Raw genomic sequence first — 19,539 nt, forward strand, 5'->3', positions numbered from 1 at the left:
GCTTACTCGGTTGTATTTGAATTGATTCATGAATGATTCTGTATTGTCCTGCAGTTGAGGCTTGAATGCTGAGCAAATATTTGTTTTCCCCCATATAGAAACACACAATTAAAAATACACTGTTTGTTACAGTCAAATGCTACTATAAAGAGTCTGGGGGTCTCATTTCTGTAGTTTTGAACAGGAAGTCAGTGGTCCTGTTTCTATTACTAAGACATTTAGATCAATAATCTGGTTTACAACAAACAAACTGAAGAAAAAAAATAAATAAATACTCACCTAAGGAGCCCTCTGTTGGCAGCAGCATGTCCCATAGGCAGACTACCAGCACCATGACGAGAACAGCCCCTCTGCTTCTGCTCTGAGCGTACCTCTCACTCATCCTGCATTAAAAACAAGAACAAACTCATTACTGCAACATTCATTTATTTCCTCACTGGACAACTCTTGGTACACATTGCTGCGGAGCTGGCAGCCTCTTCTTTGGACTAAATGTACCTCCACAAACTAATAGCTGGGCTCCTCTCATTGCGTATTTATCTAGAATTAGACGGTCTTATCTTGTCCCTACACAAAACAAACTACAGCTGCGTCGGTGTAAAAGATCTTTATCTCCAAATCCTGTCTACTCACAAGGGTCTCTCGCTCACTAAATGTAATGCTGGAAAAGAGCATCGGCATCATCCACAGGTCTGCCAGATAAAGTTGTCTATGCCATCTGCTTGAAGTCACTGAAATGATTGAGGGAGCATGTCACACAATAATATTAGTACAAATGGCACAGCTGAAAATCAAAGTGTGCAATTTCAAAGAACCATCATGTATACCCTGATTACAGATTTAACTGCTGTTTCTATTATTTCTATTATCAAGGCTGACACAAAGATCCACAGGTTGACAACAATTCCTTATAACATTCATTCAGTGGGTCAATTGCAGAAAGAATCAAAATTTCAAGTTGAATGGATGCAATTGGCAAGGGGCTGCAATTTTTGAAGTACCACAATTTCCTGCAAAAACAAACAAAATATCCTGTCATAGTTTAGATCTGTGCAAACATGCTCTGAAATATGATTCTTGTATTAGTTTGTCAGGTTTTTTTTTGTCAATTCTTGTCAAATGTGAACGGAATCCAATCATTAAAACATAAATCACGCTTCTAATCACAATCGCAGTGTTTGCCAGAAAAATCGCAATCAGATATTTTCTCCAAATCATTCATTCCTAGTGCATACTGCCATTATGTCCTTGGGCAATACTTCTTCTTCTCTCACTATGCCCTAGTATCTCTAGGCTGGTGTATGAATGTGTGACGGAAGTTGGCTCATGGCTACAATCCAGCTATTTTTTCCCATATGTTCTTAAATATGTACTGTTCCAACCAAATAACAACATATTTATGAACATTGTTTAGTCTATAGTCTATAGTTATTGATTTGTCTATAGCAGGTTAAGCCACTAACTGCTGCTGCTGGCTGATCACCCTCTGCTCTGCTTCCCTCTAATGAAGTGTAAGCCTGGACCACACTCCTTGATCCACCCGACCCACTGCGAGCCTCTCCACTGTCAGACAATGATCACATTTCAAACAGGGCTGCAGTTCGGTAATTACTGGAACAGACTTGGTATCGTGTGGCATCACAGTACAGTGTTACAAGCTGCGTTTTCTCCTTAGTTACCACCTCCTGCATATCATCCGCTCCCCCCATTGATATATAGATTGGCCGATCCTCTGTGGAGTTCTCATGTTATTTGTGTAATTAAGTTTATTTTGGCAAACCCAACATGACCTTTTGTGGGGATTATTTTATAGCCGCCATGTGTGGCACAGCACCGGGGGACCCAAACAACAACATAACATAACAGTGTCCTCTGTAAGATCTGGTCTCATAAATTCAAGTGAGTCCTACGCTGCTCCTCAACTAATATCCAGCCATGACCTGAATTATTAATGTTTGACTTGTGAAGATAGATTTAACTGACTGAGAGATAGCCACACAAATGAATGTGATTATCCTCCTGCGGCCAAAACACTTGTCTGGCAGTAGAATGAAGTAGTGGATGAAGTACACAATTTAGTTACTTAAGTAAAAGTACAGATACAGGAGCAAAAAAATACTCAAGCAAAAGTATCACATGAAAAAAAAAATCTACTGAAGTAAAAGTACTGAACGTTAATTCAAACTAAATGTGCTAAAATAACTCAGCAGTTCTCAAACAACAAAGAAAAGTACTTTTTACTTGTCAGTCTACTTCAAAAATACCTACCTAAGTACAAGTATATTTACTTTGGTACTTTCCACCACTGGGAAAAAAATACCTATAGGTTTGCAGGACTTTATTAGCAGATGCAATTTTGATTTTAAGATAATGAAATTTAGTAGACCTCAACTGTTTGTTTATTTTTGCATTAAGCCACTTCTCTACGGAGCGACGGAAGCTTAGCTAGCATTAACTTAAACACATTTTTGCACTTCTTTGGAGTGTTGGTAATGAACTGAGATCACAAATTTTCCTTGCAACACTTTTGAGTCGCGCTGTAATTTGAAACAACATAACATAGTCTATTTACATACAACACAGTCTCATCCAAATGTATATATACTGCACGATAATACACTTTAGGAATTCCAAATTACCACACTCCTACACAGGCTTATATATTACTGCTCTGGAGTAAAAGTCACACCAGCGAAAAAATGTGTAATAATGAAGAAAAGTCGCATTTTTTTGGGGAAAAAATATTTTTACCGAATCAAGACCAAGAACAGATATTTTATCTTTAAAAGTCAAGTTATAATAATAACAATAAAATAGATAACAAAAGGCTATGGCAACGTAACACACAGACAACGAACTGAATAAGTGTCTGGTATGTTCACGTAAGATATTAACAGTCAATCTACGCACACAAACACGAGACACACAAGAGTTCTTTTGACTGATGTTTACTATGGTCTTACTTCTTCATCACAATTCTTACCATAGAACTAGAAAACACATAAAATATAACATAAGCTCTGGCTCATATTACATAAACACACAAAACTGCATATGAACACATGGAAAATATATATACCACTCTGGCCTGTTAGTAAACAAACCGGTGAACTGAAAACTTTATATTTTACTTTTCAGTTGTTTCATAAATAGTGCTCTGTTGGTTAACACTTCACATTAGCATAAAAGGCTGAACTGAAAAACAGGAAGTAGTTTTCTCGACCTTACACTAGACTTATGATGACAACTAAACATTTACAACATTGTTCCAAATGAAAAATGATCACCTTTATGGTTTTATAAATGAAGGGGAACTAAATAAGGGGAAATTTAATGTTAGATGTATAAAAGAAAACGAGTCAAGTACATTTTCTTACAGGTATTACAAACACACCAGTACCATCTAGTGACAACAAGTGAACTGCATATAATCAACCATTAATAAATAACACATATTTATTCAGCTAAATGAAGCATAGACAACAAACTGAATATGTGTCTGGTATGTTAACGTAAGATATTAACAGTTAATCAGATATCTAAAGCACAAAAAAGCAAGCTAACGAGTTTACTCTCAATCTCACTCCAAATCACTAAATCTATTGAATTCTCCATCCTCGGTGTCGCTTCTGAACAACTCCGCCAACTCCAGAAGTAGATGAAGCACCGATTCCACATCGCCTCATGCAGTTTTCAGTGTGACAATAACGAAGATGTGAAATTATATCTTTAATAATTTCACATATAAATCGCATCTGAGTATAAATCACACCCCCAAACAAACTATGAAAAAAAGTGCTACTTATAGTCCGGAAAATATGGTATATTGTCCTCTTCTGGCATACACCCCAGTCACTTTCACTCAGACACATTTATAGTTTGTGGTATGGACAGAACTGGAGTCTGTGTTCATAATGGTGGATATAGTAAATGTTTGCTCCCAACTTGCAGCTACGTGTGAAAAAGGGTCATTGGTGAAGTGCAGTCCATTGCTGCTACACCGTTTCTCTACGGGTGTCTAAAAATGCGCTTGTGTCCATGAGTGCGCCCAGTTATAACCTCTGCAGAATGACACATTTGAGATTTGTTACAGTTTGAAGTCGTTTTATGTTTTTGACCTTGGTGCTTGAAATTTACCTGCAAAAAGAAACCCCTGGTTCCTGCTCTACTGTGTTTTTAAAAGCACATCTTTGATTTTATGTCAATTTCAGAGCCGTCGGAAAGGTTACAGACATTACATAGTGTTGTTGACTTTTGGGAAGCAGACTGTACCAGGTTGGGTCATGGTGTTTTTGTTAAGATTTGTGGTTTATTTACTCGGTTTGGCTGTTTCAATAGACAAGTTTATGACGCAGCATGTGGGAGCTGTGAGCAGAGATGCCCGTCTCAGCTCCAAAAAAACATATTTTTAGAAGGGCTCGGAAGCAAAGAGCATTAGATTTGACCTGTACTTTACCAATATACTTGAACAAGAGTTGCAAATGCTGCTCATGCTTATAGAAAGTGAAGCTGTTAAAATTAAATTCCTTATTTCTAAAATGGTGGTTGGCAATTAGTGAAATCACTTTTAAAGAGTTGTTCGTATCACGTGAGTCTCATTTGGTACCAAAGTAATGAAAACTTGATGAATCACACAACTAGAACATGGTTAGATGTGCTGGCTGCTGTTAAGATAAATGTATTTCTTGTCATACTCATGGTATCAGATTGGACTGAACAAAATCTATCCAATAAAATTTAGAGGTAGTTTAGCTATATAAATACTGTGAAAATAGGACTAACTAATATGATGGCATTTGATATAGTTGTAAAGTAACTGGTGAGTTCATTTGCAGTTGATCTAGATCATTTGAAAACATGTCAAACATGCAATTTAATCTTTGGGATTAATATATAAAACAGTTTTCAAAAGCCAAATCTATTTTAGTGCAATAGAAATATTATTCAATTCTACCTTGATCAAATGCACCCTCATAATATTTTAAATAATGTATGTGAAAGATTGTAACAAACAACATGATTGAAACAAAGAAAAAAAATACTAAAACACTATTAATGATCTTGATATGCCAATATAACAACAGGAATTATGTCCATTTTTTACATGCCAGTCAAGAATTTTGAGTATAATCACAGAGTTGACTTCGACAGAGCTGAGTTTGACAGAGTTGAGTTCTACAGAGCTGAGTTTGACAGAATGTTCTACAGAGTTGAGTTCTACAGAGCTGTGAAGATGTTGTGCCTATTCAAAGTTAGCTCTATCTCTCAGTTCAGATGCCTGCTGTGACTGAAAGTTCCTAATAGCGCGTTTTCTTTTCTCAACACTTCATGTATTATGTATGGCTATTGTCACAGAACAGGCCTTGAAGTGCAGCTCCTAATATATGCTAATGATTGCCATAAGCACAAAATACAAGACGTACAACAGAGCAGACGGGTAAACAAATACTAATAGACTACAGCTTCCATGAGATGTTTAATTATCTGCAGATAGTTGAGTGTCTTCATCTCATCTTCTAGCAGCAGTGAGACTCCTACCTCCTAGGTTCTTTGAGCTGCACTCAAGAAACTTTCAAATGCAAATGAACACCTTTTTGAGGAATAATGCATATTTCTTTGACTAGTGCCACCTCAGAAGTTCTCCCAGGGTTTTTTGTGCCAAAAGAAATCCAGAGATTGAATTTCATCCCTTTGTTATAAACTGGCTCTGTTGTTGGACGCATAAGCCTTCAGTGTAGAAAAACTGATTTCCTATTACAGCTATAGAAAAGTGAATCTATCTCAAACTGAATGCAATCAGAAACGCTCATCACTGACCTCATCGGAAGTACCAATGTTGACTCTATTATAATTATCAATGTATGTATATATATTGTAATCCTCACTTAGTATAAGCTTCCCTGTAAAAAATGACAGTTGTTCTTTGATTTCTTATGGCGGTAACATGTTTTTAATCCTCCTTTCCTCTGCTAAGGACGCCCTTGAAAAGACGATGATGCATATGAAGAAGTCATCTAAAAATAAATTAACAAACAAACAAAAAATAAATACATACAGTCGCTCAAGGACACAATGCCAGTGTGAAATGGTGGTGGCAGGATATTGAACCTCCAATAGTTCACTATTCTTCTTTGGAAAGTTACTGCTCCCAAAGTATATTACTAAGACATTTCTTTAGCATATAAATTGTGACTTCTCCACTTTATGTCACTCTCTGGATGATTTCAAGCAGGTCATATAGCATTTAGCCGGTGTACCTTCCCTTACTCAGATCTCATTTCCCATTTGGGCCCATAGTCTCATCTGATACAGTGGCATTAAAAGCTAAATATATCACTATATTGGATCTGACAGCAGAACAAAGAAGCATACTTCAAGGAATGCAGGAAGATCTCTGACCTCTTTTTAATGCTTGTCCCATTTGTGTCACTTATTTGGCTGGTTTGATAGGCAGATACACAGCTGTTACACTCCTCATTAGAGACTGTCGACCTTGGCCTATTTAAAGTCTGTTGTTTGCAAAGAAGTTCAAAACTGTGGGTCACATTTGTCACCTGCTTCAAGACCGAGTTAACAGCTTCCCTTTTCAAGTATAAAGCAGGCCACTTCACTAGCACATTTCTAAAGAATGAATTTGTTTGTTTTATTCAAGCTGTCAATGCTGCAAAAATGTGACATTTTTCAGAGAGACTTTTTCTAAAGCAGATGGATGTCGCAAAGTAAAACAAAACATTGATATGAGAATATATACACTGGCGATGTCACAATATCAACTTTTAGGGTTGCAATTATTGTGAAAAAAAACCTAACAATATTAAAGCTACTGACAATTTTCAACACCATGACAAAAAAGAATGAAATCATTGCTTTATTTCATTTAAAACATCAAATAATTCTATGTGACCTGCATCAGCTGTATGAGTGAATAAGTTAAAGCAACACATTTGGAGACGGCACTTTTCCATGGAATCACATGCCTGATTCCAAGGAAAAGTTATAAAAACATACTTGGAAACATTCTCCATGGAGATAGATGAGTTTTACTGTAGAAGACTATAGCCAAGAAACATTTCGATGGAGAGAAGCAGGCCCGCCTCCAGACCAAATAAAGGTCAGCTTTTGTGGAGATACAAGCTCGCTCAGAATAAGGACGCATCTATATTTTTTTCAGTGCAATAAAAACAACCAAAATGAAAAAAGGCTTCATTGTATTCCAAATTTTGACTAAAACGTTATGGGTGTGGCTGAGACATAAACAGCCTGATTAAAAAATACTTAATGTTTCAAGTCTTCTTTTTTGAAGTTGCTGGATATAAAATGCTTTTGTTATGATATAAAATGTTGTGTTTCTACATTTTGATTTCAAATGCATGATCCAGCGCATGATCCAGGCCACTCTAACACTGCTTCAGAAGTGCAATGAAGCAGACTTGTTTCTATGTTTTGTAACTGGATTTGATATAGGGATTACCCACAGCCCTCAGTTTCATCTCTATCTGACTGCACACTTGGACCATGACGAGAGCTGTCACATCGGACGCCTGCGAGGGGGAGATTGAACAAACATGGCGGATGGGCCCAAACACAGATGTTCTCTGATGACAGTTTGGGAGGGAAGCTCTCTGTCCTGTCACGGCAGACAAGGGAGTATGCCCACTGCTTTGTCACACGCTCCACCAAACATCTGCAGCCAATCGCGCCTCGCTCAGCCCATAAACAAGACACGACAAGCTGTCAGAGCCCACTGAAATGAATGTATGAATACGGATGATGAAAGACCACTGTAGATACTACCATTTATGCCAAAGACTGCTAATCAAATCACTATAGACCAACTAAAGACAGGATTGACACATTTCTCCCAACTTTTGGAGGTAGATAAGTTTTATGCCGTACTCTGTAAAGAAGCAGGAGCAGGCCTTCCTCCAGACCAAATAAGAGTCAGGTTTATGGAGATGAAAGCCTCAGAATAAAGATGCATGTGTTTCAAAGTTTTTCAGTGCAATAAAGTTTACTGTTTACTTATGGCCAAAAGTTACATGCTGTGACTTTAACTTCAGATAGCTTGACTCTTATAACAAATTAAATTTAGTCAGGCTACTCATTGTTATTGCACAGATTAGATCCATTTATTCTTTAAATTTAATCTACTGCTGCCATAGAAATAACACGAGAATGCGCTACTTGAAACTGATGCTAAGTGCAGCACTTAACCATCAAAATGACCTTCTCGTGCCATCGGAGAGCAACTCCCTCTCTAAACCGCAAACAGCCAAATGGTCGCAACCTTAGTGTTCCTTTGATCAAATTGTCCATGCATCACCATCTCATGATCCAAGCTTCGATTTTGGGGTGATATTCCTTCAAATGTACAGCCATCTTATCCAGCTTTGTCAACACAACGGATTAAAGCTGACATTTCACAAAATGGTGTCTTATTAGACACATTATGAAATATCGATAAGAGTGGTGTAAACATTTTGGAAAATGAACACCTGAGCTGTGTACAGAAAGTGGAGAGCAGGCAGGCAGGTGAGGCTTTGGGTTTCATACAAATATAAAACCTCCATGAGAGCAATATCTAGAGGTATCAGTTTAGAACACTATGAAATGAAATACAGTGAAATCATACAAAACTTTACTTTACTATTAGCTGACTTTGTCTGTTTTGTTTCATTTCATTTCAGATTTTCTGCCTATGGTTTGCCTTGCAAATCAAAAATATCATATCAATAGTTATCCCTGATTATCTAATTCTGAATCTGAAGTCTGGGAGATTCAGCGGTGACTAGACTCACATCTTTGTAGGGTTATAAGTATTGGAGAATTGTTTATTTTGCATATCAGGCAAGCCCATCTCTGGAGAAAAATGTTTATGAGTTAACAATTATTCAATAAAAAATACTCTAAAGCATAACTATATTAAAACATAAAATTCATCTTCCTTTTTATGACAATTTTAAATGGAAGAAATTCTGAAAACAAAAGTATTTATTACTATTCATCACATTCCTCAGTAAAACAAAATGACTAAAAAATGAGTACAAACCATGGTGTCACTTTCACAAGTAAAAATAAAAGTTAAAGTGGTGTAAAGTGGCCCTGTGAGCTTGAGTCAGATTTATAAATCCTTGGAGTATTGCGAAGGACACTGGGGAAGTCAAACCTAGAAGTTTAACCTAAAGTAGGTTAAATGCATTTGTCAGCTGCTTTTACACTGCCACAGTGTAACTGGCCAGTCCTGAGTCCTGTCTTGGAGTCTAGTATTAGGTTATGCTTTAGTCCTCAGCTGTCCTGAATTGCTCTGAGACTGAACATAGGTTCAAAACCTCCACAGTTTTATTTAATTTAGTTCAGTTTAGACAGTAGTATTCAGTATATTTCTTTTATTGTCATGCAATGTTTCTCATTTTTCAATTTCACCAGAATTAACGTTATGGCAATTCCCTTTTTTATCCAAAGTTCCATAGTGAGAGGAATTCTCATAATATTCCATAAATTCACAGGATTCTCTTGCTACTGCACTCAAGCTTAAATTCATCTGGGTTGGGGTAGGTAGCCAAAGATGAAGGGCCCAAATGAACAAAAACAGACCTAGTCACACTTTATTGGGTGTACTATGGCCTATTTTAGCAGAAATACTGACTATTTTGTTTTTGGGGAAAAAAAGAGAAAAGGGAAGCTCTAAGTGCATCTCTGGACGGGAAAGGTCTTTGCTTTTCTGCTGTTCAGCTTGAAGCATTCTGAATGTTCAAGGTGTGTAACACATTTCTGAGCCCTGGTTACAAATCATCCTCGTGAGCCTCTATGGTCTCTATATGAACATTTCACATTACAGACTTTGTGAAGGGCTCGTCTCTGCCCTGGGTAAACACGGACCTTTTACTCTTCCAGTCAGATGCCCCTGGAATGTTCTGCCCCTTAATCACTTTCAGAGAGCTACACAGGTTATTTAAACTGACAAACAAAATGAAATAGGAACACATTGTAAGTGTCAACTGAGTGAGAATGAGATATGTCAGGTTCCTTATCCTGTGAGAACAATGAACAATGGAAGTAACTACTCTCTTAAACACAAACATTTTAAACTTAAAATTAGTTTACAAATGGCCCTCTACTATTTCTCAGTGTGTGTGAAATTGAAAACCTATAGAATCTCAGCTTGGGTTTGTCGTAGCCAATAATTGCACCAGAAACACAGCTCTAGACAAATCCTTGTTTGTGAAGAAGAAAAGGTGAAGACGAAGGTGTGGGAGTACAGGTCTATTTTTAGATATCTAATGAAAATTCTCACTGCCACATGCCTAACAGAAGCAAGATGACGATTACTATATGTTTTAAGTTACTGCAGTGTGGCTAAATGTGTTAGCCAATTATGAACAAACAGCTATTCTGGTTCCACATACTCAGGTCACACACTTCAAAAACAAGCACGGATCTGACACAACCCACAAAATAAACCAAGAGCCCTCTGTTCCCCTGAGATCACACCAGGAACAACAGATTAGCTAGAGTGCTGCTGCAACACCAACATGCCACAAGATGTTTATATGTCACAATATGATCAAGGAGGCTAAACTATACCCTGAATTTAGCAACAGGTTTATGCAGTCAAAAGATCCAGAAAATTCAAGTTAGTTAGTTGCTATAATCGCACATATTTACCCTACCTGTTACAGATGACCTGTCAACATGCAGTATCTCTATCAAATGAATAAATAAAAATAAATAAATTAAAATAAAGGTATTCTTTGTTCCTATAATCACTTCACTACCGCTATGTTTACGTGCACGCTTAGTCAAATAAAAGCAATTTAATGTATTAATGTTATTTATTTGATATATTTATTTTTGCTTATTTGCACAATGTGATTTATTTATTTTTATTTTATTTATTGGACAGGGACAATGCATTCATACATAGTCAAAGGCAGAGTATGCAGCTGATGTGATGTGAGTGTATACCTAGTGCTTATTCTCAACTCCTGTTCCTGGCCGGGCTTTTCGTACATAAAACAGTTTAAAAGCACAATCTTTAAACACATCTTTACTACAGTGCAGTTTCATTTTTCAGACATTCTCACATTCAAACACATTCAGATGCACGCACAATACAATATTTACAGGTGGGTACAACTTTGGTCTGTTTTTAACCAGTGCTTGAGCCTTGAAGTACAGTCGGCCCTCACTATAACACGGTTCACCTTGCTATTTCACGGATTTTTTTAGAGCAATTTTGGACGCTTTTTTTTTTTTTTTACATAGTATGAACGTACATTGTGTTCTGGGACTGTAGACTATTGTCAATCAGTCTCCTCCGTGACGTGTCTCTTGCACAGTACCGAATGCGTTCAGCCATATTTACATAAATGTTCGATCGCAGCGTGACTCTGAACTGCTGTATGTTTGCAAGTTTTCTCAGCGACAAAACCCACAATGTCGATGAAACATTCTGCACCAACAAAGACACCTACAAATGTTTGAACTTTGAGAGTGTTTAAACAAGAGAGAAATGTGAGAAAATGTTAATGCCTGTCTGAGAAAAGGTTTTACAGCCTTAAAACGTATATAATAATTGTAAAAAATAAAGCTGACTACTTCGCGGATTTCTCCTGTTGCGGGTTATTTTTAGAATGTAACCCCCCGAGATAAACGAGGGAACACTGTTAACAACTTAAACTCTGTTATGCACCTCAGTTCAGGTGGTAGTGAGTTAATGCATTTGAATAATTGTTTAAGAGAATGTAATTGTTAAAGCTTTCGAAACTTAAATGATATTTCTTGAGTATATTGCAGTAGTGATAAAGGATTGTTTGTTTTTTTTTGTTCATGATTTTTATTGGTTGACTGTGAAATGAACCGATGCGTTTAGTGGCTGAGGGAGCTGCCTGGCTTCATGCTGTCATGGAGTATTACATGTGAGGGCAAATCACAGCGCACATGTACAGCAGGGCCACCTGGTTTGGAATGAAAGGTCTGATTCATTTGAAACAGCTGAGATTGCTTTGTATGGTTTTGGATACTTTTTGCCATGTTTATCAAATTTTTGTTGGGGATCAAGAACCAGCCTCAGATATTTGAAATCTGTTGCAGAATGATTTTTTTTTTCTTTTCATTTTTTAAGTTGATTTGAAAATTTTGAGCTATTTTTTTTTTTTTTTTTTTACTTTTTATTGAAAAACACACTGCTACTTTCTTGGTGAGACTTAGTACCAACGGATTTTGATCGAGCCACTGAGTCATCTCCCATACAAGCAGGCAAAAGGTCTGCAGCCTGCTCCAGCGTCTTAGCAGATGCACAAAGGACTGCATCGTCCGCATAAAGCTGGCATTTGACACCTGGGCAGGACAAAGATGAGTCATTTATAAAGAGCCCTAGGGAATGTCCATTTGAATGTTTCAAAATAAAGATTTGTCCTGAGCCACTTTAAGACACACTGTGATATGGATCAGAGCTAAGATGCAAACCAGTGTGCTGCCTCTGCGGAGATGTTGAAAGATGACATTTTCGATAAAAATAGATTATGATTTACTGTTTCAAATGTCTTTTTTAAATCTAAAAATACAGCCCTCATCACCTCTCCCGTGTCCATGGACTTTTTCATATTTTCAATAAAACAGCAGTTTGCAAATTCAATGGAGTTCCACGCCCTAAAACCAAACTGCTGGGGTGCAGGTGGTCAATTAGCCGTGTGACTACAGTTTTCTCAATTATTTTAGATAATATGGGTAAAATGGCTATGGGCTTGTAGTCTGATGTGCATTCCTGGGCTACTGATTTGAATACTGGGACACTGTTTTTCCAAGCAGTGGGGAATTTCAAGGTTCTAATTGAAAGATTGCAAAGTGTGTCAAGTGTTTTCTAAGTAGACATATTTGCATGTATGGGCAAAATATAAAAAGGGTGGGCATAAAATGTAAATGTGTTGAATGTGTGGCCAAAATGACTGTGAAATAACGGAGACTGTTCAATGAATGGACTGCAATATTTTGGACAGTTCAATAATACTGTGCAATGAGTGGAGTTTTATTTTGTTTGGCCCTTCTGTGACTCCAGCCCTTTTGCTATAATCTGGTGTGTTTACATTCATGTTGTATCATGTCTGTCCATTAACATGCACTGTCCCAATTAAATGAATACATAATTAAAATGAATAAACAAGCACACTCTGGAATCTTTTTAAAAAGCAGCTGTTCATATTATATTTGTCATTTGATTTAGAATTGGACAATTTTTGTAATTATCTTTGCAACACTAACTTCATCAGTCTCTGCTTTTTGTAAAGATTCAGCAGCTACATTTCAGCTACACTGAAATGATCAACGGCCTCAAATTCTTTAGTTATTTCCTCTACTGACTTCACAAAGTGACTATTCAATCCAGTAGCAATGGCGGCATTTTCTTTGGTACTTCTGCTATTTAACAAGTTCCCGAATGCCTTTTTGTTTTGATGTTTTATTGGTTAAATTACTGAAATGTTTCCAGAGGGAGTTATTATTTCCCTTAGTATTGCCTGTGAGTTGAGAGTAATATGAGGCTTGTGCTTTATGAAGTTCATGTACCTTTGTTTCTTAAGCTTTTGTATGTTAAGATGTTATTAATTCATTATTTATCCACGGTATACTATTTTGTTTATATTTGCACTTTTTTGCTGTATAAATGTTCCTGTTAACTCTATGATAGAAGCAAATGTAGAATTACAGCAATCATCCACATCTTCAATGATTTAATTCTCTTTTGAACTGCAAAGGTTTGGGTTTGGGAATTAGATTTACCAAAGAATTTTTCTTGTAAGTTTTCTGTCACGGTCATATTATGGTCAAAGAGTCCGGTTAGTCTTTGTGATACGATCAGGTTTGTTAGTAAGTGCCATGTCAGTCAGGATCTTAGTCCGTCTAGTAATCCTGGTCAGGCCTTTAATCATTTGATAATAGTTAAAATTGGTCATCAGTATTTCCAATTTTTGTTTAGTTCTTTTGTCACAATTAATGCTGAAGTCACCATACCAAGTCTGTTTATAGTTTTTTTTTTAACAACAAGGCTCAATTCATCATAAAAAACAGCAGCATGAGTAGGTTAATTATAGAGGACTGCAACATTAAAATTGATTGATGGAGGCAGGAGTACGTTCAAAGCTAGACATTCAAGGGTAGTGTTCAGTCTTTGTTGGAATTTTTCTGTGAAGCCAGAATTCTGTTAAGCAGAGATAGTCCAAGCTGGCCTCCAGGAGAAGAGCAGAGATCTGATCTCTTTTGGAGATTAGATTGGACCCAGTACAATGCATCAGAATGGAAACACGGCCGCTGAGGTCTCCTGTTTCCATTCTGATGTGTGACTTACTTTTACCTTTTAATAATTTTTTGTGCTCAGCTCTTCCAGAAACTTTGTATCCAGATATCACAAACCAGTGTGACTAAAAACTTCCTCCAAACTTAAAATGAAACCAACCAAAGTCTGCTATGAGTATAGGGAGACAGATTATTCCTTTGTAATTAATTTAAAGTTTTACCGTCCAGTTTATAGGACCCACACTCAATTACATGCTGCACTTATTCCACTTAATTTTTAGGCACCCTCATCGATCTCTGAGGAGGAGGTTCAGGCAGCGTGAGAGTGCTTAGAGGACTTATAGTTTATGAAAGTGTGTTATAGATTCACCGCTGGACTGGTTACAGGGAAATGTGGCAATTTCTTTAATGCAACACTAAATTATAAACTTGCAAACTTGTGCCTGCTGCTGCCTCAGAAGGGAGCATTTTGATTGGCTGCTTGCACCGGTCACACAATACTGCTTCTATTTAGCATTTAGCAGTTTTCACTTGGCCATCTACTAGAAGAAAAAAATCTAATACACTTAAGCGATTTTGGGTTTCATTGACTTCAATTATATAAGATTTTTTTTTCCAAGTATGAAATTATGTGCCTACTTTTTTACTTACAGTTTGAGGTTGAAAAATACACATGAAATAAAGAAACAATGAGCCCCACCATTAGGGAAAAACAGAAGGAGATTGTGGACATCGAAATAAAAGAAGCAGCATTAAAAGGTTGTCAGGAGTGACCCGAGTAACAGAAACAGTTTTTGTTGTTCCAAGACGGCCACTGCTTCAGAGAGATGGAAAGCCAGAGATTTTTTTTTTTTAATATTATAAAAGATATGAAAACCCATCAGCCGCGATGAACACAGCTCAACAAACAGACTGAAAGATCAATTTGAATGAATGAAATCAATGCAACTATGCTAAGCGTCCTCTCACTAAAAGATGGGGCAGCTCCAAGTCAGCTTATTCTTGATGACCATTCAAAGTGTCAAAGGCCAGAACTAGTAATTAAAGGCAATAAAAATGGGAGATTAGCTCAAATTAATCCACAAGTTTTCCCATTTTCTAGGAGAAAATGCTGAAATGGAAAGATATCGAAAAGTAGCAGAGCGTAGCAGAACTAATGGCCTGGCATGTCTGCACTGAAACAGGAGAAGGCTAATGGATCCGCCGCTATGGCAAAGATGACGGAGATTGGATGTGGATTTTGGTAATTAAGAACATGGTGGACCAAGCTCTCCCTTTGTCAAACCAAATGTATGACAATAAATGAACAAAAAATATGAATTTCCACCAAGCTATCAGTGTGGCAGAGAAATTTGGGTCACACTTGAACTGAATTGGAATACGGTTAATTGAGCACTGGGAAAGGAAAGATGAAGATGTCCAGAAGTATTAGCCTACAATTTATGCTATTTAAAAGTACTACTAATATTAACTGCTGTATTACCACTATAGTTTAATATTTGAAATAAATCAACTTTAAACAATGAAATAGTGCATTTTTAATAAGGCAAGACAAGTGGTACGGCTGATTTAGAATAATTTAATAAAAGAAAAAATACAAAAGGTCCAACAATGCCACTTGGGATAGGCCCAGGACCATAATTAACTCTTGCGTAGAAACCACACAGTCATTAAGTCAAGTTATTTATTTGATGTCTGACAAACCGTCCCCTCTTTAGGTTTTAGCCAGTTGAAATAAAAAGTACCACAGTATTGTGTCCCTGCATCTGGCAACATTTAAATCAAGCTCCAGTCATACAGTTTAATGCCAATATTAAAATTCAAAATAAAGTTGGCTGCACAGATTTTAAAGCAAGGCACAACAGCAGCATGAAGCCCCATAACCTGAGAATTAAAATGTTAACAGTTAGCCTGAGTGAATCCGAAATGTTTTCCTAAATGCATATTGAACTCTCCAATCTCTTACAAACACGCACCAGCAATAGGAGGAGTGGTGGTGGAACGTGACCATAGAGCTGCATTAAACAAAAAACAAAACAAAACAGGGAATCATGATCATTTTCACTGCCATAACGCCTACCCCAGTCCTACTATCAGGTTGTGTTGACGCTGTTTGGCCACTGTCTGTTGTGTAAAAGGTGACAGTTTGCCCTGCTAAGTTGTGGCTGGCTGTACAATTGATATAAGTCTGTTTTGGTCCTTTCGAGCTCTGTGGGCATGAATAGGCGATGATGACTAATGCTGGTCTTGGGTGTTTTTGGTGATTTTCAGGCTAAGACTGAATATAGCTCTTTTGAATGCCTCTGTTTGACAGTCGGTCATTATATAATACTTTCACACTTGTGTTGAATTTGAAAGGGCTCGATCTAATTGTGCTAATGTGATAATGCTGTGCTATTATAAATTGATTCTGTAGTCCCCTTGTATAAAGTTGTCAGCAGGCATCACCGATAATAATGGAATACTTTTCTCTCTCTCTTTTTTTTTGACATTTATTGGGCTAACTTTAATAATACATTTAAAAATATTTACTCATTTGTTACTGTAGACCATTGTCGATCAATCTCCTCCGTCCCGTGTGTCCTGTACAGTACAGAATGCGTTCAGCTTGCAAAATTTGTGCTGAAGTGCTGTATGTTTGCAAGTTTTCACCCCGACAAACCCCACAGTGTTGATGAAACATGCTGCACCGACAAAGGCACCTACCTACCTAGTTTGAACTTTGAGAGTGTTTAAACAAGATAGAAATGTGCGAAAATGTCAATGCCTATCTGAGAAAAGTGTATAAATTGTGTGGTGATGGGTTTTACAGTGTTAAAACGTATATAATAACTGTAAAAAATAAAGCGGACTACTTATTTTTAGAACCTAACCCCCGCGATAAATGAGGTAACACTGTAAACAACTTCAGTCACTAGGTTTTTATACAGAAGATAAACGATAATATTGAAACTAATTTATACTAATGAGACAACAACCTTAAAGTATAATTATCCCCCAAAAAAACTATTCTAAATGCATAATATGTTAAAAAAACAAAAAAACAAAACATGAGCTGCATAGTAATAGTAAAATGAAACGCTTTAGTAGAGAGTTTGTAGCAGTAATGAGTCACAGAAGTTATAAATTCAACCTTCTACACTCAAATCTCAAGTTCAAATCAATACAGTCAGATTTGAGTATTATGATCTCAGGAGCTGTTCTCTTAGTGTAAAGGGATGCCTGCAGAGCGCCTATAGATTAGCCTGCAGTTTGAGGTCAATTCTAACCTCTACAGGTCATAAGCTGTAAAAACAAGGCTGTGGAACAAAGACAAGAGAATATATAGTCAACAGTTTGTTTCACCATACAACATACTCCTTGGATCAAACTTTTTACAGTGTGACAGACTGAGTAAAAGTGTCAGGTTGAATGCAATCACTAGCAACAGTGTGGACAGACCCAAAAAGTAAACTCACGCTTGAGACAGTAGTGTTTAGTTTCCATAGCAAACCTCTCTCATTACCAGAGCCCATACCAAACTCGGGGGCGGGGCCATGTGCGTGGAGCTCTGAAGCGCCACCATCTTTAGACAGGTGCGGATAATTGGGCGACATACAGACTACAAGCAGCACAGCGCCGTCTTCTGCTGCTCATTACTATCACTCAGAGTCTCCCCCTTAAAACCCCAAGTCCCATGCGACTCGCCCGCATCCTCAAACACAGACTGTAAAAGACCTGCCACTCCCAGAGCTGCAGACGGCTGTTTGGACACATAAATGATTACACTCGGCACGTCGCCAGCACCAGGGCACAAGGATCAACATGTGGGTTTGATTGAGTACCAACACATGCAGGTGAGAGAAGACGACACTGCTAAACTGTGTAGACGGTGTAGCCAAATATTTGTTCTTACTTGGTGTTGCACTTTTAGAAGACCAAGAATTTTTATCTGTCAGTTCTGGTATTTCTCAGAATTATCCTCATCCTCTTGTGGTGCTAAACCAAATAGATATCCACCTTATTCCAGAGGCTATACAGGGTGTATTATTTTGCATGGAGCTGCTGATCTTGGCAGCAAATAAGTTCTATACAGACTACAAAGTTGTTTTAAAGCCTCCCAGAGAATCGGTGCATTCTTGACTTGTTGTTGTACATAAACAGTGAACATTTTACACAAATCAACCTGCTTTATATAATATTTTAATGGCAAAACTTTTCCCAAATTATCCATGTTACAGCCCCAGGGCTTAAGTTCTTTTCATTGTTAGTATTTTTGCCTATTATGTTTCGTGTGTGTGCCTGAATCTGTCCTCTTTCCCCCCTGAAATCCTGGCTGTGTGAGTCCTCGTTAGTGACTGGAGGACTGTTTCCCTGCCCAATCCTGTGGCTCACCTGCATCTCCCTACTTAAGAAGATTCAGCACATCTGTTCAGGGCTGCTCTTTTATTATGTCACTAAATGTGGAAGTGACTCTGTTTTGAAATACTCGACTGTCAGTACTGACTGTGTGTGTTTGTCAAGATTTTATTATGTTATTGTAAAATTTGCTTCTTAGTTAAACTTAACCTTTGTTTCTTTTGTTTAAACCATGCAAGTTACCTTCTGTTTAAATATTTTAGATCCCTTTTGTTTAGTTTACCTTCTACAACCCTGCTCAATAAATTACTTCTTAATTTACTATTTTTCCATCTAGGTTTTTCGTTACTTCCCTGACCCTAAATGAGCCGGGTCGTAACACTTCATTGAAAGGAACCCACTTAACCGGAAGTTAAAGAAAGCACGGTTTAGTTGCATTTACAGAAAACGTGGGCAGGACGGAAAAAGGTCAATAACAGGGTAATTTTTTAATAATAATACGTTTTTTATTTAAAGGTACCTATATAAGCACTCAAGGACACCGTACAAAAGAAAGTTCATAAACATAGATTTAAATCCTTGAGGCAAACAAGTGGGAAATGGCCTTAGAATCATTTATTAAGATGCCTAATGTGTGCACACCAGCAGAAACTGAGAGTTCACAGTTTTGAGATGTTTATATGAATTATTCTTATTTTGCCAATTCATATCTCCACACATTTTATCTTGGTGATAAACATCATGCAAATCTCTCTGGGGGAGAAAGAATTTTAAAGTCAGTTCTGCTGTTATATATTTATTTAGAATATTGAGGCCAGCCAGTCTTATGAAAACATTTTGGCATTTTATTAGTTTACACCACCAGAATCATCATATTTTCTAAGGTATTTGGACAATAACAGACATCAAATG

General features: G+C 37.2%; 1 protein-coding gene across 1 annotated transcript in view; it reads right to left on the reverse strand.

Annotated features, from left to right (window-relative positions):
* The window catches only part of LOC117391754 (chemokine-like protein TAFA-2), a 52,234-nt gene that overhangs the window by 20,914 nt on the left and 11,781 nt on the right, over positions 1-19,539 (reverse strand). Inside the window, exon 2 of the mRNA XM_033989656.2 lies at positions 280-383. Within this exon, the coding sequence (XP_033845547.1) occupies positions 280-382 (103 nt within the window). The 5' untranslated portion in view covers position 383. The remainder of the gene's footprint in view (positions 1-279; positions 384-19,539) is intronic.

This window comes from Periophthalmus magnuspinnatus, chromosome 23 (genome assembly GCF_009829125.3).
Source record: "Periophthalmus magnuspinnatus isolate fPerMag1 chromosome 23, fPerMag1.2.pri, whole genome shotgun sequence".
Taxonomy (NCBI): domain Eukaryota; kingdom Metazoa; phylum Chordata; class Actinopteri; order Gobiiformes; family Gobiidae; genus Periophthalmus; species Periophthalmus magnuspinnatus.